Here is a 23,544-nt window from a genome sequence, read left to right on the forward strand (position 1 = left end):
AGCAGGGTGACAGCGCAGACCCTGACCGAGGACAGAGCCGAGAGCGACTGACCAGGAGGATTCCAGCCGGGAAAAGGGAAAACTGGACATAAAAGCCAGGGGGGACCGTAAATAAGCTCAAACGCATTTTGTTTTGCGAACCGCAACTAATTTTATTTTTGCTCAGATATCGCGAAAGCTGTAGGAATTTGTGGCGAACTATGTTTGTTTGCTTGTTTCAACTTTATCCAGGCAACTTCAGTGTCTCTGCCCCCGAGGATTATCACGAGACCATGCTACTATATCAGTTGATTTTCAGCGTGGTTGCAAGACGCTATTCACTTAAGTAATTAGGCAAAAATAATAATAATAAAAAAACACAAGAGGCGCACATTTCTCTCTTGTTATTTACAAGACAAGCGCGCGGTCCAAGCGGTGACTTTGTTGTGGAATACCTGGGGGGCGCGCTCACGTGCTCAACTCCTATTACAGATAACAGCACAATAGCAACATTCTGCTGAAGGTGTAGCTGTCCGGAGTCAACATCTCAGAGGAACACTGAAACGTAACCATGGAGCGTCTCCTCGGGATACAAGAGCTCTCCTGAAGACTGTGCGCGAGCGTGTAGGAGAAAGTTTAAACAAGATTTACCCGCATAAACTAAGGCACCTTTGTGGCTGAACCCCCTGAGAAAGCATCGCTGTAAAACGCCCGGACCATGGCCGTCTCCTCACGGGACAGCTGCTTCTGGTTGCTCTGGAGACGGACCCTGCTCGCGCTGTGGCTGTGCACGGTGGGAGCGCGAGGAGCGGAAGATGAAAGAGGCTTCAATGCCGAGGTAAAACTCAGCTATTACTGATTACTGACCTCTAGAAGTGCTCTGTAAATGTGAGAGCATTCGAGTAACAGAAGGAATCGGCTATTTAAACCGTTTAGCCACAGAATCACGTGTTCTGATACAAAACAGTGTTTTAAGGCATCGGACACAATCAGAAGCCTATTGTCTCTAATAATAGAGATATAGCCAGATTCTGTAGCAGTATAGCTAATAACGGTTTGAGCACGCGGTCATAAACAACATCTTGTGAAAGTATTCACGCCCCTTCATCTTATTCACATTTTATTACAAACACAAACTTCGTTGTGTTTTGTTTGTGTTTTATATGTGGCAACACAGGTGAAGTCAAAGGAAAAGGACACATGGTTTCAATTTGTTTTGACAAATATAAATCTGAAAGGTGTGTGGTGTATTTGAATTCACACTAGTTTGTAGATGCACCTATTACAGCAATTCCAGCTGCAGGTACTTCGGGTGCGTCTCTGCCAGGTTCACACATTTTGGGGCATAAATGTTTATTGTTTTTTTTGTGGGGGGGGTTAGCAAAAAGAAATAAATTATATCTGTGAGTTTTCAAGTCTTGCCAAATGTTCAAGCAGATTTAGGTCTGGACCATTCTAAATCAGACATATGACTTGATCTAAATCATTACATTATGAACCTCCATATAAGTCCAAAAAGCAGCATCCATCTGTCTTTCCATCAACTCAGAACAGTTTCCGTTTCCTGGTTGGGGATGATTCTGCCACCATGTGGATGGGGTTTTTTTTCAGAGTGATGTTTCCAAACATAACGATTGTCATATTGAACAATAAAAAGATTAAATTCTGGTCTTAACGCAAGTCCTTCTTCCAAGTGTTTGGTGTGTCAATGTGGTTTGTGGCAAACTTTAAATTGGACTGCTTACAGCCTTGTCTCACAGTTTTTACCTTAATTGACAAATTTTTGGAATCCTTAGCCAGCAGATTGTTCCACCTGAGCTGTGGATCTCTGCATCTCCTACATAAGTTGCTGTATCCCAGGGAATTTCATCTCCCCACTTCTTTTAGTGATCAGACATGTTCGGGCTCGGTTTTCTGCTTTAGAATCTCTTCCTGACTTTCTTCAGGAAAGCAGCACGTTTTTCAACAACAGAAGTTATCTTTCACTTTGCACCCATTGATAAAAAGTTCATTTAGGAGTGTTTAGTCGATACAAAAGCATCAAGTCTGGGCTTGAAGCAGCACCTCATGCACTGTTGTTGGAGTCAGTTTCACAGTTTTCCATCTTGCTTGTTTGTTCTGAGAGTTAAACCACCGAGATGATTGCTGACAGAGCAGCTAATAGGAAGGCGATCGGTGCTGGAGCTGTTCTGTTGTTTTTTTGACAGAGGGATGAAGACAGACTGGCAGACTTTCCGGTCATTATAGGTGAGCATGCCTGACACACTCAGTGACCGGGGGATCAGGTTGTCAGTCTTGTTACAGCCTTATCTGTTTAGCTATCAACAAACCAGCGTGTGCAAATGTGCTCAGCTAAGACACAAGACAAAAGCTTTTAGCAGTGTGTGGACAAATGAGACATTTCTAAAACGTTTGTGGCTAAATGCAAAGGTTTGTGAGGCAGCTGCTGTGACCCCTCATGACCTTTTAACATTTGGAATGCTTTGGAATATAAACAGTACTGAGGTCTGTCAACATCTTGAGTCGACTTTTTCTACACAGTTTTGATCATTTATTTGTGTGTGTAACAGTTGAGGTAGTTCTTTAATATAAGGTTTTAAAATTGAATTTAATCAGAAATTTCCCTAAGCGTACCTCTTCACAGCCACATAGCACTTGGACCATGTCCACACTACTGAGCTCATATTTTTAGCTCAGTTGAACCACAGAGTTCTCCTGAGAGACACACACTTTTCACCACAACCTGGACTGATCATGTGGTGGTTTATACTGTCTAAAATGATCCAAATAGAATAAAAAAGCACATTTTCTAAAAAACAAATAAGTCGTTTCTCTTCCTCCTGATCTGTTCTTTTCTTTCCTCATCGAAAGGTTTACAATAAAAGAACAAGTGTAGTCCTTGCCTGTTTGTGCAGCTAACCTATCACCATTTTTACAGTAAAATCAACTAAATAAAAGTGACATTAGGCTACCAGTTGTCTGTTTTTGACAAGCTTTACAGGAGTTAATGCTTGCATAAGCTGTTTCAAGGTCAGTCATTGAAGAGCATGATATCAAAGGGTCAACACTGAAGGTCCGTTGTAATGTCTAATGATGCTAAAGTTAGTATCTGCTTCAGAACTTTGCCATATATTAACTGATAAGTTATGTAACATTTTTTTTGTTTTGGCTCGGGAGAACTAAAAGAGGTAAACTCTCAGGCCCAAATTCAAGCAAGAGCCACTTCTGTTTACCAGTCCTTAAAACAACCGAGTTTAGGTCGATTCCAGCTAATGTTGGCACACTAAAGCATCAATGGATTCAGCGAGAGAACTTGGATCAACATGAGCCGCCTCTGAATTTAAATAAGTTGCAAACTCCATTCTTTCAAAGCAGACTACATTGAAAATAAACAAAACAAGTGTTAGATAGTTTTACATCTCCAGTGAAAATCCTACATGCAGTTTACTCGTGATCCACAGACTATGCCTTGGCCTGAAATCCCAACTCCTACTCTGTCTGGACAAAAAGGATGAAGTGGGAGGTTAAAAGCACCGAGTGAACAGAGAGGGATTATTGGAAAATCGGTGAGATCTCAATGTAAGAAGGATAGACACCACTGGAAGAGTATAATAAATAACTCTTAGAAAGAAGGATGGAGTGTCAAAAATGATGGGGATGGTGGCGGATCATCTCAGCTGCGGAGCATGTGACGGTCGAACGTGACAGCTGTTGTTAAGTTGGATGCATGCGCCGTGCTCAGGCAGGCTGGGCCTGCCACTCTGAGGCATCTGAGAAAACACAATGGAGCCCGTTGTCTGTTGCAGCAGAGCTGGGGCAAAACGGCGATGAGCGAGCACACACAGACGGAAACATGGACGTGATAAGAGCAGCTTGAATAAAGTGGATGTGAACATGCAGGTTTCAGCAGCAGGAGCAGAGTGAGGACGAGGTAACTGGTGACTTATTGCTGCGTTAGACAACTCCCTCATTCTGTAACCTCTTTGTTTCTGGTATCTGCAACATGTCCACTCCTTACATTCCAGCAAAAGCCCTACTACTCCCAAGTGACTGCCGATCCCCACGTCCCCAAATAGTCACATCACTGGAGCAACGGGATGGGGCAGAGGAATGCTAATTTTAGTAGGGCATTTTTTAAAATGAGACATACTTTATCAGCAGTATTGATACACACTGTCTCTGTATCGTATGACAGTAGATTAACAAACAATAGACTCTGTCTTTGTCCACAACTCAAACATCTATAGCATCGTGACTCAAGCAGCAAACTAGTTGGAGAAATTGTTGCTTTCTTTGTTTTCCTGTCCACAACATGAAAATATGTGCAGCCATTTTTTTTTAGGTTTGAGAGTAAAACTTTTAGATATATATGGTAGCATTTTTTCCGCTAGAAATTGCTAACTAAATGTTAGCAAGTACAAATCCAAACTAGCGGCGAGAGCAATTAGCAAACACCTGGTGGAACTTCTCGGCTTCTCGCTACTTTTCAGTCCAGCTCTCCTAAGAACAGCTGTAAATGGGATAATAGACAAACATGGTAGTTTGCACAGTGGTGTAAACTACTGTGTAGCACTGTTGCCTTGCAGCAAGAAGGTCCAGGGTTCGATTCCCGGCGCGGGGTCTTTGTGCTTGGAATTTGTGTGGGTTCTTTCTGGATACTCCGGCTTCTTCCCACAGTCCAAAAACATGACTGTCTCTAAATTCTCCCTAGGTGTGTGTGCATGGATGTTTGTTCTGTCTGTGCCCTGTGACAGACTGGCGACCTGTCCAGCCTCTCGCCCGAAACTTTCACTGGAGATAGGCACCAGCACCCCTCCTGACCCCCCTGAGGACAAGGGTGTACAGAAAGCAACATGGATGGATGTAGTGATGACATGCTCCATCCATTCACTGAGCGGATTGATGTTTTGGTAGCTATATGTTTAATAGGCGGCTGTACTAATTCCACCCACAACAGAAGGTTAAACAAACTTAGCAGGAGGGAAATTACTTTATTAAGCAAAAAATCAAGTCTGTAACTGTGGATTTTATGAGCTCTTTAACCTTTAGGGCACGACTTGCTTATGTTGGTTCAATTCCAGCTGTTCAATTTCAAACTTTCAATAATTTAAACTAAAGGAGAAAAAACATTAAAGCAGTTACCAAAATGGCAGATAGTTTGGATAAAAAGGAAGACAAATTTTCTTATTTATGAAAAATATGTTACAATAAGCAGAAGAAAAGGTTTTTTCAAAACTCTTTATGTCCCTCACTTCCAGAGAACAGTAAATGTAGCAGAGTTAGATTTACATTTGTGTGATCAGTTGGAAAGTTCTGAATCACCAAGCGAGCTAAAATGCTACACCGATTGATGATAAACTATTTTGATTGATTAATACGTTTATTACCACAGACAGTTAAATGTTCTCTTGAGCACTAAAACCAGACTTGTTCTTACCCTTGGTGTGTATTTCAGGGAAAATCAGAAAATGGAACTAATGAAATTGTCCTCTTGTTCCCGCCTGCCTGTGTTTCTCCCTCACCACTCCAATCCATCCTCTCAGTAAGACTTGCATGTCTGAGACATGGCAGCAGACCAAGTCTCAGAATAAAAGCTCTGTTAGGATCTTGGCTGACATTGTGGTGGACACACACACACACACACACACATTTATGCACACAGTCTCCACACTGGCAGGTTTTACAACTCCTTGTATATTGCTGGGCCTGTTTTTGGCAGGTAGACTCAAGGACTCTTTGAAAGACCATTTAATAGACAAAACCGGGTGGGCACACACACACACACACACACAGCTGCAAGGCCCTTCTCTTTTCTCAGATAGTTTTGTATTCAGCCCAGCTGATGATGGAGGGTAAGCTTCCAGACCGAGGTGCTTAACGTTTCTGATGAGGGAGGCGGGTTCAGGGGTTCCAGACATATTTCTTACTCTGCAACTCTGCCCTTGTGTCTGACAACAGAAACGCACAGTGATGAGACCAATCAGCATCAGATGATACACACACCACACATGTTGTAAATACCAACAGCATGTGTGGAAAGTTAGCTTTTTCATTAGGTGTTACCCCCACAGCCAGACAAACATGTAGGCGATCTAAGATGTAATTTGCGTCTTAGGGTGTTTTCACACCTGACGCATTCTGTCTGCTTCAAATGGACCCGAGTTTGTTTTCCCCGTTGGGGCAGAGCTTTTGTGCAGGTGCAGTATGTAACTTATGAAAAATATTTTTTAGATATTTGTTGAAACAGCCTGACAATATGGTATTAGACAATCTGTGAAACAATTCAACCTCCTCTGCCTTCTCCTAGTGCGAACTAGAAACACCAATCAGAGCCCAGAGGCAGGTCTTAGCGCTGTCAATCACAATCTCATGTGGCGCTGCTCTTTCGCCCCCTTGCTATTTGCTACCGCTACAATTTCTCTGTGTTAACAGATCCTTTTGTAAATGCTCAGTCTAGTTAGCATGGCTACAGATGACGGCGGATAAACAGTTTTCCTGTAACAGTAATTTGTTTCTCCCTCATTAGCATATTTAGCAGCGAGGACATAAGTTTGATTAAGTCAGAAGTTTTGAAACTCAGAAATAGTTCTAGAAAATTTCTGAAATTAATCTCAATTTCTGAGTTTTTTTTCCAGCAAATCTTCTACTTTTGAAACATAGAAATGTCCTTGTTTTTTTCTAGAAATGTCTGAGATTAATCTAAAAATTTTGGAGTTCTTTGGCAGAAATTTATTTCTCTTTTTTTTTCTATCTACAGTGGCCCTTGTGTGGCATTGCAGGTTTCTGCTGACTGGACATGGTTTAAACTTCTTTATCTTAAGTCCTCGGTGGGTCAGGGTCACTTCCTGTTCAACCTTCAGTACACTTCTTCACGCTCCAACACACCCCCCCCCCCCCCCCCCCCCCCACACACACACACACACACACACACACACGCCCACACATGCACAGCTCAGACCAGATAGCTGCAGGAGAACAGTTCACATAAGATGAAGAGAAGGTCTAACGGTTACAAAATATTCTCTGGTGTTTATGGCTCTATTAAAGAGAATAAAATCACTTATGCATGAACTGCAATAATTAACGATCATCCAGTAAATAAAACTTGTGAGAAAATGAATTGGAGATGAAGCAGCAGCTCTACCAAAGCATGGCTGCCTTTCTATACAAATGTGTATGAATGGCTGACCTTTGGAAGTTCCTCAAGTTAAATACTTTGATGCCTGAGGCCCAACGCTGTTAACCTTCATCCTAACCAAGAATTATAACACGCAGTATCCTGAAGGTACCGGCCTTTTAAAACCCAGTTTTAAAAAGTTTGGGCTTTCATCAGGATCTTCTGCAGCAGAAATGGATGAAGTCATCCATTCAGTCGTTTCTTTTGAACTGTTTATCCCTTAACTACCGCAGAGGCTCTCTGAGACTTTTGCTTAAAAGCCTAACAGAATAAAGGAGGTCAGAGGTCAGGGCCAGGGAGCACTCCCATGCTCTGAGCAATACGTAAAGAAAGCTGTGAGGATATGTCTATTCAAGCTGGTAAATTCACCTAAATGTAAAAATGAGAGGTCATAAAATGTTTTTCGTTATGGTTTTTATTGTGAAAGCTTATTTCTATTTTCAGCTTTTAGAATAAACTACATCATCTCGCTTTACAAGGGAAAAACTTTTTTTTTTATATGAAAAATTAAGGTAAGTAGCCCACTTAAAAATAGAAAGCTCCTACTTTGAGGTTAAAAATCCCCATTTGAGTTGCTTTTAAATAATCGTTTCCTTTCGATTTTAGATATGCTATGCAGAAAAAAACATATAGAGGAACCACCCATTCTTATTGCTTTTATAGTTGAAAAATTAGTAATGGGAATTTTTTATTGAGTTCACTGCAGGGTCTGTAAATAATGAGTCAAAATTAAACACATTTTAATCAAAAACCATGTAAAATAACATTTAATTTAAGAAATCCTTTTTGATGATTATTAGATAAATAGACATATGATCTCAACACCAAAGATATTTAGTGTTTTTAATCTGCTATGTCAGTGATTGAACCATCAGACGCAAACTGTTATTTGACCCAAGTTTTTATTGTTTACCACAGGTCATCCAGATTCAGCTGCTTTACTCACATACCAAAGAGTGTTGCTTCAGTAGGAGAAAAGTTGTTAGTTTCCACAACATGATCTTTTTATGTGAATGGAAATATATTTTTTTGTTGCAAGGGTAGAAAAGTGTAGTAGTCCTGATTTATCCAATTGATTGGCCATGTGTAACAACAGGTGAAGGCAGGAATGTGCTGCAGATGTAGAAAACTCCAAGCACTCCTTTTCTTTAAGCCATCTTGTTAAATTGACTAAAAGCTTAAAGAATAGTATGACTCAACATTTTAGCCCTTTTGAGCTACATTGGTAACACTTACATAGTAAGATTAGAGACCTTTCTTGTTGAGCACATGATGCATTTATATAACATGACCTTCATGTTGCTTTTATTGTCCCAAACTGCTGGGAAAAGACTAAAGTTTGGTGTTGGACAGTGTTCATCTGTCAGACTCTACAATGATTGGTCAGTTAGGCATGATGTTACACCAGCTGCAGCTACAGCATAGAGGTTATCATAATGGAAGAACACATGCAGGCGAAGCGCTGCGTTGCTGTGAGGGGTTGTGAAGCTCAGGTCGGATGTTACTGGCTCGACAGATATTTTTAATTTGATCCCCCGGGAAGAAGTTGGTAATACCACTTCCTCTCCACTGCACACCTTCCCCTTTGACCTTTCCATAACACTGAGCATATTGAATTTCAATAGACTGTAGGAACTGAAGAGGGGAAACGGGGAGAATTAAATCAAAGGGGGTTTTCCTTGGAGGCTTTATTGAGCGAGTTTTTTTTTTCTTTCTTGTTTTTTGTCTGGAATGGTTTCACCCTCACCAGCCTGTTTGTGAGCAGCACAGATATGTGATCAGATCACTTAGTCTGAAAGAGCAGAGTTTGTTCCGTGGCCTGAAAGGAGTGGGTAAGTAAATACAGACCTTCATCATGTCTTCTGTGAAAGATGGGTGTGATTCTGAGGCCTGCACAGCTTTCTGTTTTATTCTTTTTCCCACCACCACTGGGTGTATGTAAGAGTATGTTACTGTCCCAGCCGTCCAGTATGTTTGGGCTTTCTGCAGTAGAGTAAGTGCATGCCCCTGCTGTATTGGGTTTCAGTAGAACAGGTGGGGCAGACTTTGCGTCATCTGTGATTGGGTCAAGTATCACGGTTTCTCCCTCATATCTGCCAGTCCCACCAAACCCCCACCGGCCCGCCTACAGATTCCCACAGTGCTGTGGGCCTCACTCTGTTACAGTCAGAATGTCCAACGCAACCCGATGTTAATCTGTTTTCTACAACCAAGAATCAGAAAGTGTGGTTTGCATTTGCGTAGAACAATACTAATAGTAGTCAATGCGCTTTAGAATCCTTTGTTGCAATAACAGAATTTTGCACCATGTTTGTTAAAGAAAGGATCCAACTTTTAGATGTGCCTCTGCTGCAGCACACCTGAACAGAATAATTAGGTCATTAAGGCTCTGGAAAACTGATCTACACAAGGAGGAGGTCATTAAGTCATTTCATTCCGGTGTTTTGTACCTGTGGCACATCTAAAAACTGCAGGACTGCGGCCCTCGAGGCCTGGAGTTTGAGACCCCTGCTTTAGAGTAACATTTGGAATGGCCCCTCCCTTCTGGATGATCATTTTTTCTACCTCAGCAGGAATATTTCCTTTCCAGTTCACAGAGAGGCATTTCTTTGTGTTGGTCTAAATTCCAATAAAACACAATGGGTTTTGTGATTACATAAGTGTTTGGATGTTTTTACATTTTACAAAGTCTTGCATATGGAGCAGAGAATCCTGACAACAACGTATTGTGATCCGCTCTCTTTGACTTCACAGGTTCAGCGGAAAATGTCTGGATGAACTCTAAGGATCAGGCAGTAATTACAAATGTATTTCTCTTCTTTACGTCTAGTCATGGCTGAGGATGTATGGGTACCTACCCCAGGCCAACCGACAGATGTCCACCATGCGGTCAGCTCAGATCCTGTCCAACGCCGTCAGTGACATGCAACGCTTCTACAGTCTGGAGGTCACCGGTCAGATGGACGCTCAGACCATCAGGTCAGCACTGACAGTTCTATACACACAGACCTTCTCATTCACAAAAACAGACGAACCAACGGTTGACTCGGCTGTATGGTGAAAGCATAAAAGTACAACTACAATGTCAGGAACTTGAAGAAAACATAGCAGGGCTTGTAACGTCATGCTCCCCTTTCATCTTCTCACTTGGGTCCTCCATATTTGAAAAGCTCTCCTTCCTGTTTCTGATTTCTTTGAAACTGCTCAGTGCCATGAAGAGACCCCGCTGCGGTGTGCCTGACAAGTTCGGAGGGCAGATCAAAACCAACGTGCGTCGGAAGCGTTACGCGCTCACTGGACATAAATGGAGCAAGAGCCATCTCACTTACAGGTAACGGAAACAAACTGACTGCTTTAGAGCAGCGAATTCCACAGTCACTTCAGAGTTTTCTTTTATTTCTGTAATCTGACTAAATCACTCTTTCTACCTCTTCGTACCCCTTCAGCATTCAGAACTACACTCCTAAAATCGGAGAGTACAATTCATACGAGGCCATCCGGAGGGCCTTTAAGATCTGGGAGGGAGTCACCCCGCTGACCTTCGATGAAATCCCCTACCAGGAAATCAAATATGGACGCAGAAAGGAGCCGGACATCATGATTTTCTTCGCTTCGGGTTTTCACGGAGACAGCTCTCCTTTTGACGGGGAGGGTGGCTTCCTGGCTCACGCCTACTTCCCTGGACCCGGGATGGGAGGGGACACGCACTTTGATGCTGACGAACCTTGGACCATTGGGAACCACAACGTGCAAGGTAATAAATCACGGACTTTAAGGATTTTAGTCATAATGTTTCGTAAACATGATGACCACTGGTAGGTTTGTGCTTTACCAGAGGCATGAAACTGAAAACAAATTCCAAGTTCAAACCTCCAGCATGGATGGGAGGACTCTCTTTTTTTCTGACATTTGTGGTTCATGCTGGTTCACAAGCTTACGTCTTGTTTATTACAACAAAACATAACGTCAATATCTGACAAAATCATGCTTCGCCTAGCATGGTTGATTCAATCCAAACCAGTAGATGGAAACACACCTACAGTACAGACCAAAAGTTTGGACACACCTTCTCATTGAATTCAATGAGAAGGTGTGTCCAAACTTTTGGTCTGAACTGAGTACAGACCAAAAGTTTGGACACACAGTTGTGTCTAAACTTTTGGTCTGTACTGTAACTCACATTTTCCTTTTTTGCTGTTTTTGCAATCTTTCAAAAGTTTACTTCAAACTCACATGACTGGATGGTAACACAACTTGTGACTAATCTGCACCACTGTTCCTGGAGTTCCTTATTGTGTCACCAATTCATTTTTTTGTAAAACTCGTGGCCACCAAACCATTAAATCAGTGGGTTGCGGTCTAAAATGCACAAAAGTTTCAGATTCTTTTGCACTTTGAAGGACTTAAATCAAAGTCTGACCCTTACCTCGTCTCCTTTAAGCTGGCATATTGTCATCGACACAACCCCTAAAACTAATTACATTTCCTGATGCAGATACCAAATCTAGCCCCATGCAGAGCTTGAGGCTTAGAGATTCTTATTTTGGTTGGTGTGCGCCTGCGTGTGCGTGGGTGTGTGTGTGTGTGTGTGTGGGATGTTTCAGAGCTGATCACAGGGACAGTGGAACGGCACAGTAAGTGGGAGAGTGTTCCACTCGGGGAGATCTGCAGACCGCTCCCCTTGTTTGGCTGTGCTACTTAAACAGCTTTAAAGCAAAGTACAACCAAATTACTGTCTGCCTTGACACACACACACACACACACGCCTACACACACATTTAATTATGAAATGTTTGCTGCCTTCCAGGAGGGTTATGGATGAAAAGTAGCTCCTTTTCAGAAAGCGTGAGCCTTCTGAGCTGAAGTTGATCCAGAACCTGATTGTGACAGTTTTAATGCGAATACATGCAGACCCATTTAATAAGCTACAATGTTATTGAAGTCCATTTACTTTATGAACTTTATCACAGAGTGAAACACATTATTTAGATTAATTAGACACAAATGGATATTTGAAAACCTTTACGTCTGATGATTTTCCACTTGTTACTGATAAAACATGATATTTAAAAGCAGACTATAACATCAGACCAATAAAAACACAAATGTGGGGTTCATAAAAAATATATCTAATACCTGTTGTAATTTTCAAAAGGTACTTTTAACCTGACAAATGAGACTCATCGTTTCGTATATTCTTTTTTATTGAATATGACTGTAGCTTATTTTTCCTTTTTGGGATCCTGCAGTAATTTAGATAATATTGAGCGTTATACCAAACCAAACACTATATCCTACAGAGTTAAGAAAAATGAAACTTAAGGTTTAAACAGCAGAGGGTGAACCTGAGTTTGTTCCCTGTCGAAGACTCCTGGCCACAGAGTGAGCTCTCAACGCGTTTTGAAAAGTGAATAATGGTGTTATTAAATCAAAGATTAGAGGTGTGAACCTTGTGATGCACAGTGTGACTGATCAGCCCTGCTGGTTTGAACCAAACAACTCCTCCTTTTCATCCAAAAATCCCACGCAGACATCACACAGCTCACTGCTTTTGTACAGCAGGAGCAGTATTGGCAAAACAAGCAGCAGGTTTGGAAAGTCGGATTTGGTTGTCAAGGTGTCGCTTCGGCCTTCTCAACTCTGGGAACCCGTTTTTTTTTTTTTTTTTGACAAATACAGTTCTCTAAGGAAAACTGAGTTAAAATAAAAGACCATTGATCAACACCTCACCAGGTTCAGAGAAAGCTTCATTTGCTTCACTTCCTGTGGTGATTTGAGTTTTTCTGTGTTTATTTTAGGTTTCTGTGTCTTTTGAGTCTCCGTGTTGTCCTGTCTTCCCCTTGATTGTTCCCAGGTGTGTCTCGTTCCCTGATTACCCTCTGTGTATTTAATGTCACCTGTGTTTCTGTGTATTTGTCGGGTCCCTGTCAAAACGGTCTGGTCTTACGTCTAGTCGGATGGTCTTGTTTTGTGTTGTCCATCGTGTTTTCCAGTTGCTACCAGTTGAGGAGCCTTAGCCTTCTGCTCTCTCTCTGTGCTGCCTGGATTATTGGACTTTATATTTCTGGAATTCATCATTAAAATCTTCATTTCAACCTGGGTCCTCAGCGTCTGCCTCGCCACCCCACACCGCATATCGTGACACTTCCAGCACTTTTAAAATCTTTCTTTTTCGTTTTGAATGGCCGTCTCAGTTAACCTCACAAATGGAGTTTTATCTGCTCTCCATTCATAAAGTTTTAAAAAGACATCTCAAAGATAAAAACATTTAACCTCATTGGAAGGTTTGTCCTATCACCCATTCCTCTCCACCTTAGCTTTGCTGTTAAGCTGCGGTGAAACTCGTCTTTCATTTGCTTGATGGTAACTCAGACGCACAGAACACACACATTGCTTTCAGAAATGGGATTAAGAAGGAACATTAGCTGTAAATTTTTACAACAAATTTTAGCTACAGATGATGTGTTCTGGCTGCACATATTTTGCATGTGTTCGCCACTTATATGAGCTGTTTGGATTTGCTTTTGAACAAATTCATGACTTGCACTGCTTCAAAATTCCTACAGGACTTGAACATGTCACACTGTGTGACAGTAAGACCTGTCAGAGTGCACAATGGAAGATGCCAGGCTGCTTGCCTCGCTGCTATGTTACTATCTTTCAGACAGATCCGCTGACACACGGGTCCACCCATAAACGGCAGGCAGAAGATGCTAATGCACTTATTATTAGAGTCAGACAGTGAGAAGAGGGCGAGGAGGAGGCAGAGGGAAAGGAGATGGCAGCGGAAGTGAGCGAAAGAGGACAAGAATTAGCTTGGTTGGAGCAGCAGTGACACTGCAGGATTTTCCTAGAAAATATCATTGGCGGTTTTCTTTCACAATGCAATATTCTGCATGCAATGTGCAGACAGGTTCTGATGGACGCCGTTAGCTTCCAGTTACTAGAAATAAATTCTGGAGTAATTTCTGGTCGTAACATGTAAAAACAAACCAGTTTCTCATTATGAGGAGAAACCTTTTCCAATATTATGATCTGTGTATTTTGCATTTAGCAAAGCTAATTTCACCTTTTTTTCACTTTTTTAGTTTTTTTTATAGATTTTTTTATTTGTCCTTAACTTTTATAAATACTTGACTTTTTATGATGAATTATATGAAGGGGCAGTATTGTGCAAAATTGACTCCTTTGAGCATCATGTTATAATATCAAATCATCAAAAACAGACCTGGAGTGTTACCTTGTTTCTTCCACCTTGTTTGAGAAATCCTTCAATCTCCATGGCAACCATTCAGCTGTGCTAGACACCTGGTGAGACCTAACACCGCCTTCAAGATGCAGCTCCTCCTCAGAGCTGCAGTTTCCAAGCTTCCTCCTCACAGAGCAGCCCTCCACCGTTACTTCCTCATTCAGCTCCTTCAGACTAGCCAGCAGCAATTAGCAAACACCTGGAGGAACTGCACATCTGCTGAGCTCATTATATAAGCTACTTCAGTGCAGCCTTGGTAAAAATGTTGATAAAGGGTTAATAGAGGAGCCACGTTATGATGACTTCTTGAAGGCGGAGCTTCAGAAAGAGCAGGAGTTTTTAAAGAGACAGAAGCCTAATTTCAAGGCGTTAAATTAGGAGGTAAAGAGTCTTTTAGGTCATATTTGATATATATACCTTAACAGGTGTGTGTGTATATATATACACACACACCTGTTAAGGTATATTTAACAGAAATATACCTTATTTCTGTTAAATAAATAACAGAAATGTATTGAAATAATAGTTCTGTTAAGGTACTTTAATGGTTGTACAGTAATCATGCCTCAATAAATGAATCTTATCATTTCCTGATATTATGATCTGAAACTGTTCAGTTTGATAGAAAAAAAACAGAAGAGAATAAAACATAAGGGAGTGAATACTTTTTCACATGTACAACAACAGATTGAAGTGATGAACTTGCATAACTCTGATTTAGCTTCCTAACATCTAGCTGCACTGAGACATTTGAGGTTTCCTGTTCCTTTCTGTGTCCAGCTGAAGGGTCGCCACGGTTACCTCACAAAGGCCTCTTTATCTCTAGCCAGAGCTCACTCTCTCCTCGTTCATCGCCGGCTATCTCCTGCACTCTATCTTGTCCATTGCTGTTCTCCTCCCTGAAGTGTTTGCTGTATCTCAGCATTCCATGAGGACTTGCATGTGACTTGGAAAGTACACAAGGTGGTGGGGGAGCAGGGAAAGGGGAGCGGGGGGGGGCAGTTCCGTGTCCTTGTGTGTGTTTGAGAGGAAATGAACAGATAGACCAGATCGTTGTGTTTTATTCTCTGGCGCATGCACAGCAGTGAAGTCACTGTCATTTTCTTTAAAACATGATGTCACTCACGCCAGTCTGACCAATCAGTGCAGCTCATTATGGGTCAGACATAACACTTTGCAAGTTCAAAGTTCATCGGGGTTCACAGCACCGGGTGAAGAACAAAGAGGCATAGAGTTAGAGGAAATACCCTCTGTTGTTTTGGCTTCCCTTCAGATATGAACCTACAAGAACATGTTGGAGATAAATGTGTTGTTTACCTTTACGAAACTCTCTCTCTTTTTCTTTCTCTCTCCTTCTCTTTCTGACGTCTTCTGATCTGAGATGTTCAACATGTACAATGCCTCACTGCAAAAATGCAAAATATTACCAAGCATTTTTGATCTAGTTCCTACTGCAAATATCTTAGTCTGGAAATAAGACAAAACTAAATTAAGAGTAACTTTTCAGCATAATAGGAAGCTTGTTTTAAGTCAATAATTCCTTATTATTGATAAAAAGTACTAGTTGCACTGGCACTTCCACTTATAAAAAGACATTTTTCCCATGTTATAAGTGAAATATTCTACCTATGGAACCAGTACTTTTTAATCAATATTAAGGAGTTATTGGCTTAAAACAAGCTCCTATAACTTGCTGAAATGTTATCTGTAAGTCAGTTTTTTGTCTTTCAAGAGATAATTGTACTAGAAACTAGACCAAGAATAATTACAGTAGATTCTGTGTTTTTGCAGTGTGCATGGGGTCATTACTTCCTTGACCTGTTTAATGGATAGGAATGTGTGCTGATTCATATCGGCTGTCATTAGCATAGCTGTGTCTGTTTGATCACTGAAAGGAGAAAATAAGGGAACAATCGGTCTTATATGTGACACATACCGATTTCCCTCTTCCTGTCCCAAAAGCTGCACAATAAAAGTAAGTCTTGATTTAATTTCCCCTTGGGATCAATAAAGTAATACAGTTTTTTTTTTTTAAATCTCTTTGAGGTTTCTTTTAGACATCCTCAGCTCAGTGGTTAGCTCCTGGTTACAGTCTGTCTGCTGATGAGTTCTGTGTTGATCCAGGTAATGACCTGTTCCTGGTGGCGGTCCATGAGCTGGGCCACGCCCTGGGCTTGGAGCACTCCAGTAACCCCCTGGCCATCATGGCTCCCTTCTACCAGTGGATGGAGACGGATAACTTCCAGCTTCCCGACGACGACCGACAAGGCATACAGCAGATCTACGGTAACCTTTTGACCCTTCCACTCCACTATTCAGTTCATTCTCATTTAAACTCATACCAGTTCCCTTACAAAAGTATTGGGAAAAAGGATTTATGTACTTTTGGTCGGGTTACGCCAGGATATACTTTTAGAAAAGTAGAAAAACATAGATCCCTCTTAAACTTTTATACATTTTGTAGAACCACAAACTAGGAGATTTTATATAACAAATCAATCTGAAGTATGAAGGGGAAACATAATGATGCATTATTATGAAAATGCTTTTAGAAATAAAAAATCTAAAGAGTGTGGTGAGTGTTTTCACTCCGCCCCTCTGAGTCGTCTTTTGCTACAAATACAACTGCAGGTGTTTTATGGTGCTACTGTATGTATGAAGCAAAAATGAGTCAAATTGGAAGGAGTGTCTGACAAAATCAGTTTGCAAAGTCTTGCTGCAAATTCTCAATTTGATATGTCTAGACTTTGCCTAAGCAACTCCAACACATGACATTCTTTGACCAAAACCGCTGCAACTAATTGCTCAACCTTAAGGTTCCCCCATACTTCATCCAAAGTGCAGAAATCAAGGCAACCGCCTCCCGTTCTCCACACCAGACCCACATGGAAACAATTCCACAGAGCTCCGTGCAAAGAGTCCCGAAACGAATCCAGAGTCGGCAACGTTGATATTTGTCTTCCACTATCCGGTTCATGGATCTGCAGGAGACACGAATATTTATGAGGAGTGTTTGTGTGACGCGGTGAGGAATTATGTACATTTGTAGGATTCTTCACTACATAACTAGTATAATAATAAGACTATCAAACGGCTAAAAACTACTGGATGGAAATTGGGACATTGTTGGGTCAGGGTTAGGGATGTATACTGACGCCTCAGCTCATGAAACATCTGTGAACACAAACGTTCAGAAACCTTGTGACAACGCGTCAGTTCGAATGAACTATATGGGAGTCTCTATAGTCTCCATTGTTTTTCAACCTCCAGTCATTTGTGTGCATTCTGTCTGCAGCCATGTTCTGATGAGGTTTGACCAGTTTTCCCACAGCATCATGTTACTATTGTGTCACACTGTGAGCTATTGAAGGTGTGTGGACGCTCTAGTGAGGCACTGTTTCAGCTTTTAGCATGTTTGAGTAGGAGTCATCTTAACTTCTCTTTTTACATCTTCACAAGCAACAGGAATAAATGAGTCATTTTTAAAGGAGAAGCTTTAGTCTTCAACTTTTTGTCTTTTTTTTCCCCTTAAAGTATAAACATGTTTTCCAATGTTTCACAAATTGATTGTTAATAATGATTACATTTAGTAAGTAAAAGGTTAATTTATATGCTATGTCATTTATATTGAATTATATTAGCCATTTCCTCAGGGTGGACAATATATGAATAGCAACATATTGTAATAGACATAATCAATCAATCAATCAGTCATGTTTATTGGTATAGCACCTTTCAGCAACAAGGCATTTCAAAGTGCATTATATTATAAAAACGCAAAAATAAGAAGTCATATAAACATCTTACAGTCACTAATTGAGAAACTAGTAACAATAATTACATTTTGAGGAGTGCCATCATTTAGATCATCAATACACAACAGATATGGTCCAATTATTACTGTTCAAAAGCAATTCTAAATAGTAGTTTTTAGTCTAGATTTAAAGGAACTCAGTGTTTTGGCTGCTTTCCAGTTTTCTGGAAGTTTGTTCCAGATTTGTAGTGGATAAAACAGGAAAGGTCCCGTCACCAGTTTAACAGTATTTCAGATATTTAAAACAAAAAATGAATCAATATTTATCTATCAAATGATATAAAATGCTTATTTGTTTTTCAGCCATATTGTCCAGCCATACCATTTCTTTACATATGAAGAAATGGTATGGCATATACGTAAAAGTTGTTAAGTGTTCTGCTTTGGATCAGTTTCAGCAAGTTAAGGAGAACAAATAGAGAACATACTGACCATCGTGCTGACTCAGCTGACCCCTCTCTGTGACTCTCTAAAGGTCAACCCGACAGCGTTCCCACTCAGGCGCTGCCCACCGTGCCGGCTCGCCGCCCAGAACCCAGACCACCCCAGAATCCCCCCCGCCCCAGGACCACCGACAGACCCGACCACTACGGGCCCAATATCTGCGAGGGGAACTTCGACACCGTTGCCATGCTGCGCGGAGAGATGTTCGTTTTTAAGGTCAATTCTTCGACGAAGCTTTAGGTTCAGGTTCAACACCCGACCGGACGTGAGGTTTCATTCCTCGTAGACAAATCAGAGCTCAGAAATGGAGTCCTTTAAGAGAAAGGACGTGTGACGCGGCCAAGAAAAGGTCTGCTTTCAATCAGGGCTTTGTGGATTGTAAACTAACAGGCCGGCGCTCTTTTATGAGATACAGGCCCTGCTGGAAGAGTTGGGGGTGTTCAGGTGTTGGCTTTAGGAGCCTCTGGACCCATACAAAACATTTAAAAGGCGTTAGACATGAGTAAGCTATTACCTAAGCTCCTAGCTTTGTCTGACTGCTCACTTACAATCCCATCCTTCTGCTGTTGACTGTTTTTGCTCCCAGCTAGATTTTCATATTTCTCACAAGACATTTTTTTTTGATGCTATGCACTCCAGTCTTGTGGCGGTTTGTCATTATGAGTCAGCTGTGCTTTAGCAACACTTACTGGTCACTGATGCAAGAAGTCTGTGGGATTCGTGTCAGGGCTGAAGTTTACAGAAATTTCAGCAACACTTAGCTGTGTTTTGGTGTGTCCAGGACTTATTTGGTGATAGTCTGAGAGCAGCAGCACAACATGAGTGATGGTGTGTTTCAGAGGAGGTGCTGCAGTAGCTGCATTAGTGTCAACATAATCCAAGAGCGATTCCACTGGATCCCAGGAAACTGCCGAAATGCAAATGTACCAAAACATAAAGCGAGGAAAGAGTCGTCTCTTGACAAGAGTTGCATAAGAAACGTAGATTTTTCTTGGTCTGTTCCAGAGCGGGTTCCTGCTCCTCCCAACACACAGATCAGTCTGTGAGCATCTCTTATCTGAGAGAGTAGGTGTGTTTGATGCAGAGCAGCAGACACAATGGCCTGACATCTGGCTGCCTGGACTTGTGCTGCACACGGTCAGAGAGTTAGGTCTGCGCTTCAGGGTTTCATCTCAGCCAGCTAACTCCCGTTTCCTGGATTCCATCCAGTGTTGAACGTGATCTGAGGCACATTAAAATAACTAATAAAGAGAAGTCCTGCCCCTTTTCATACATGGAGCAAAAAACAAAAATCTAAGGAATATTACTGAGTTTGACTTCTTTTGAATAATCATAATTACTTATAGGGAAAATCAGATTTTTAGTAATTTTGTAGCCAATCCTTAATTTGTTCTTCAGCTGTGATTTTTGTTTGTTAATTACATTTGTTGGTTATTCGTTGAAAGTCTGGAAGACATTCATGATGGATTTTTATCAATCATGGTAAACAGATGAATCCATCCTCCTGTGTCCTGCATGATGGACGAAACCAGGTGTGCTTGCCAGAAAGAAGCGAGCGCCGAGCATTTTACTGTTTTACAGATCAAGAAGGTTCTCCCACTGACTCACCACTTAGAAACAATCAGACAGTCTTCTGGTGGAAGTAGGTCTACTGGAATCAGTAGCGCTTAACTGAGATCTTAATGCCCATATGCCAAAGTTTTACCAAATGATTGTGTAAAATGGGATAGTGGTGATATCCATTGTTTTGTGCTGTTAACCGGACAGTGAAAATTACAAAGCACTTTATGAAGAATGCGATGTAGCAGCAGAGTGACGAGCAGAGAGGGGAGTAATGGCCTGTGATGAAACCATCAAACTGTTATTAGCCTGTCAGTTTTCTGCTGTTGCTGTTTTATTGTCCGTTCCGCTCTCGTTATCCTTTAGCGCTCAGTTTAATTGGCAGAACAACCACAGAGTTTGAACACACTGCTGTGTGTGTGACCTCAGTGCTACAAGAGCTTGGTGACCAGGGAAAATTACTGGTCTGGATTTATTTGCACCCTTTCAATACAGCGTGTTGTCAGGTTTTATTATATTATTAATTTGTAGTTTCATTGGGTTTGATGTGTTTTAAGGGTGTGAAGACGAACACATGTCATGTTCTACGTAATGCCAGGACTCACACCCGCGATGTTGAACCCTGCAGGGTCGGTGGTTCTGGAGGGTTCGCAGGAACAGGGTCCTGGATAACTACCCCATGCCCATTGGTCACTTCTGGAGGGGTCTTCCCGGCGACATCGATGCCGCTTACGAGAGACACGACGGCCGGTTCGTCTTCTTTAAAGGTAAGCAGAAGGTTCGCAAAGACACACTGAAGCATGCTGCCCAGGGCTCTCATGCTAAAAAGCAGTGCTCTAATTCATACAGGTACTTTACTGCAGCTATTGCTATTATGTATTATTTTCTTCGTGCTTGAAATAACAGGAAATAACCAGCTATGGCCTGGAGTAATGTGTTTTTATGCGATAAAAAGTGGAGATACAGCAACAAATTGGTCAGAGATCAAGATCGGCACATTTTCACTGATTGGCTCTGGGTGGTGATCAGAAAATCCATCAAAACTAAGAACTTCCACCACTTTTCTGCCTACAATCAACAGCATGCTCTTATGCTTTGGTGCATAAATGGGAAAAATCTTGTAATCCCTTCAGTTTCTGGATTCAAAATATCAAAACAAAGACCTTTCAGCACATTCTTCTTGTTAGGTCCTTACAGTTGTTTGCAGGAGGAAAGCAATTGGACAAAACTGGAATCAACCAATTAGAGCCCAAACTGGGATCATATGGGAAAAGCTTGATGAGTTGATCTCTGATCTCTAAATCAGTTTTTACAAACAAGACAACTTTGTGTAGCAACACTTCAAATAAAAGTTTTAAATGGTGGTGGGGCGCGATGTAGATGTTTAATTGAGAGAATTAATCCATCAGATTTTAGTCGAAAACCATATGTGAACAAAATAAGCAAAATCTTCAATTTGAAAACCCTTTTTGCTGCAAAATTATTGCATAAATAGACATATGAGCTCAACATATGTCTATGTTTTGAATCTGTTATGCAGATTCTCTAACCATCAGATTGGTGCAAAGTGTTATTCTACCATTCAGATTTCCAGTGTTTCAGAAATCCCTGATTATTAATGGAACTTCTTTGAAAAAGAAGTTCCATGCTAAACATGCTGCTGCTACATATTTAGCATTGAGATGCTATTTTATGCTTGAATATCTTCACTGAAAGCCTAACTGCATTTAGCACAACTTAAACACAACAATAGTCTTTTCCATCGTCCCATCTGGTTGTTTTATTGAAGAAACAATTGACCCCCAGTGAGCCAAGAGAAGCCGCTTTGTCTCCCTTCGCTGTTATTTCCGGATGTAGCTTGTGCTTCAGATTTACAGGCTTACCGGAAACATTGGAGTACAAAGGTTCCACTTGGAACTTTTGCACTCAAATGTTCCAAGTACATTTGCCAGATGGTTGCATTAAAATTTTAACTCATTAAAATCTGTGTAATTAATTAATTAAAATTAACACATTTAGGTCCTGGACCTAATTTATACCCGCAACTTTTAGATGTATCCCTCCTTCAATACGCCCGAGTCAAAGTCAAAGTAGACCCCAAAGCTAAGCTAACTAACAGTAATAATGGTACACTAACACAAACTTCCACAATGTAATACTTAGATTTGTTGAAAATGTACAATCCATTTAATTTTAACAGCGGTCATTATCAAAATGTGTCCTACTCTCCGTATTCTAAACTACTACATCTTTCACTGGCCTTCTTTGAAAAGTTTACGAACCTTCTGGTTTCCCTCTAAGAGAACTACAGTACATAATGTATTCTGCATAAATCTTTCTCAGTACTGCCTGTTATTTTAAACTGTCAGTCTCAGAGAGCAGCTAGCATTTTATAGCTCTCAATGGAAGTTGCTGAATGAAAAAGGAAGCGTTTAGCCTTTAGCTCTGCCTCCCTCTGAAGGACTGCATGCTTTGGGGGCAGCTGTTGATAATGAGGCGAATGATGTCATTGGCGAGCCTCTCGGCGTGACACTTGGCTACGAGCCATTAGTGAAGGAAGGGCCAGACAAGGAGAAAAGGCCCTGGGCAGAAAGTCAGACCTCACAGCTCAATATGAAGAAGGGCCGTATATTCCTAGAAAAAAAGAACGCCCACCCGATCAGTCAGTGTTGCTTTCCTTTGCAGTCACTGCAGTCAGTTTTTCTCTTATGCTTGTGTTTATGTGAAATGCGCCAAGAATGATGTAAATGTCAATTACTGCTCTACATCTTGCGGTGACTCGGTTAGCAGACGTTTTGCTGCATTTGAGAACATTTGTACATCAGGCACCAATAAAACGAATCGTCTGTAATGTCAACTGTCAGTCTGAATTTCACTGATTGTTTTTCAACTTTATGGATTACAGACTCATTCATTTTTCTCTTGCTGGCCCAACTGAATTGTGTAATTCCTCATTGTAATTGCAGCAAAGGTACCCAATTTGTTGCCCCCAGTTTATACCCACACTCTACTATTTCATTTTTTCATACTTTCCTATCAGAAATCAGTTCACTCATAGACTGACAGATTATTTCCACTGATCAAAATAGCTCTAAGCAACTTCCTGCTAGTAGATCTTACCCTACTGATAGCAAGTGACCACATTTCTGTACAGTTGATGACGACAATGACTTTGAAGCATTAGTCAAAATGTCCTCTAACAGGTGGAAATTGACACATTGAGGGTACAAAATGTCTCACAGCAGACAGCTCTATCTTGCACTCAAAAAATTGTTATGAAATGGCAGAGGGCCAAAACGACAAGCTGCCTGATATATTTGT

At 41.2% G+C, this 23,544-nt stretch overlaps 1 protein-coding gene across 1 annotated transcript in view; it reads left to right on the forward strand.

Moving 5' to 3' along the window:
• The first annotated feature begins 697 nt into the window (after positions 1 to 697).
• Positions 698 to 23,544, forward strand: part of mmp15b (matrix metallopeptidase 15b) — a 31,327-nt gene continuing 8,480 nt past the window's right edge. The window contains exons 1-7 of the mRNA XM_032560588.1: positions 698 to 817; positions 9,987 to 10,135; positions 10,365 to 10,487; positions 10,603 to 10,910; positions 16,530 to 16,691; positions 18,695 to 18,879; positions 20,852 to 20,990. Of these exons, the coding sequence (XP_032416479.1) occupies positions 698 to 817; positions 9,987 to 10,135; positions 10,365 to 10,487; positions 10,603 to 10,910; positions 16,530 to 16,691; positions 18,695 to 18,879; positions 20,852 to 20,990 (1,186 nt within the window). The remainder of the gene's footprint in view (positions 818 to 9,986; positions 10,136 to 10,364; positions 10,488 to 10,602; positions 10,911 to 16,529; positions 16,692 to 18,694; positions 18,880 to 20,851; positions 20,991 to 23,544) is intronic.

This window comes from Xiphophorus hellerii, chromosome 4, assembly GCF_003331165.1.
Source record: "Xiphophorus hellerii strain 12219 chromosome 4, Xiphophorus_hellerii-4.1, whole genome shotgun sequence".
NCBI lineage: Eukaryota > Metazoa > Chordata > Actinopteri > Cyprinodontiformes > Poeciliidae > Xiphophorus > Xiphophorus hellerii.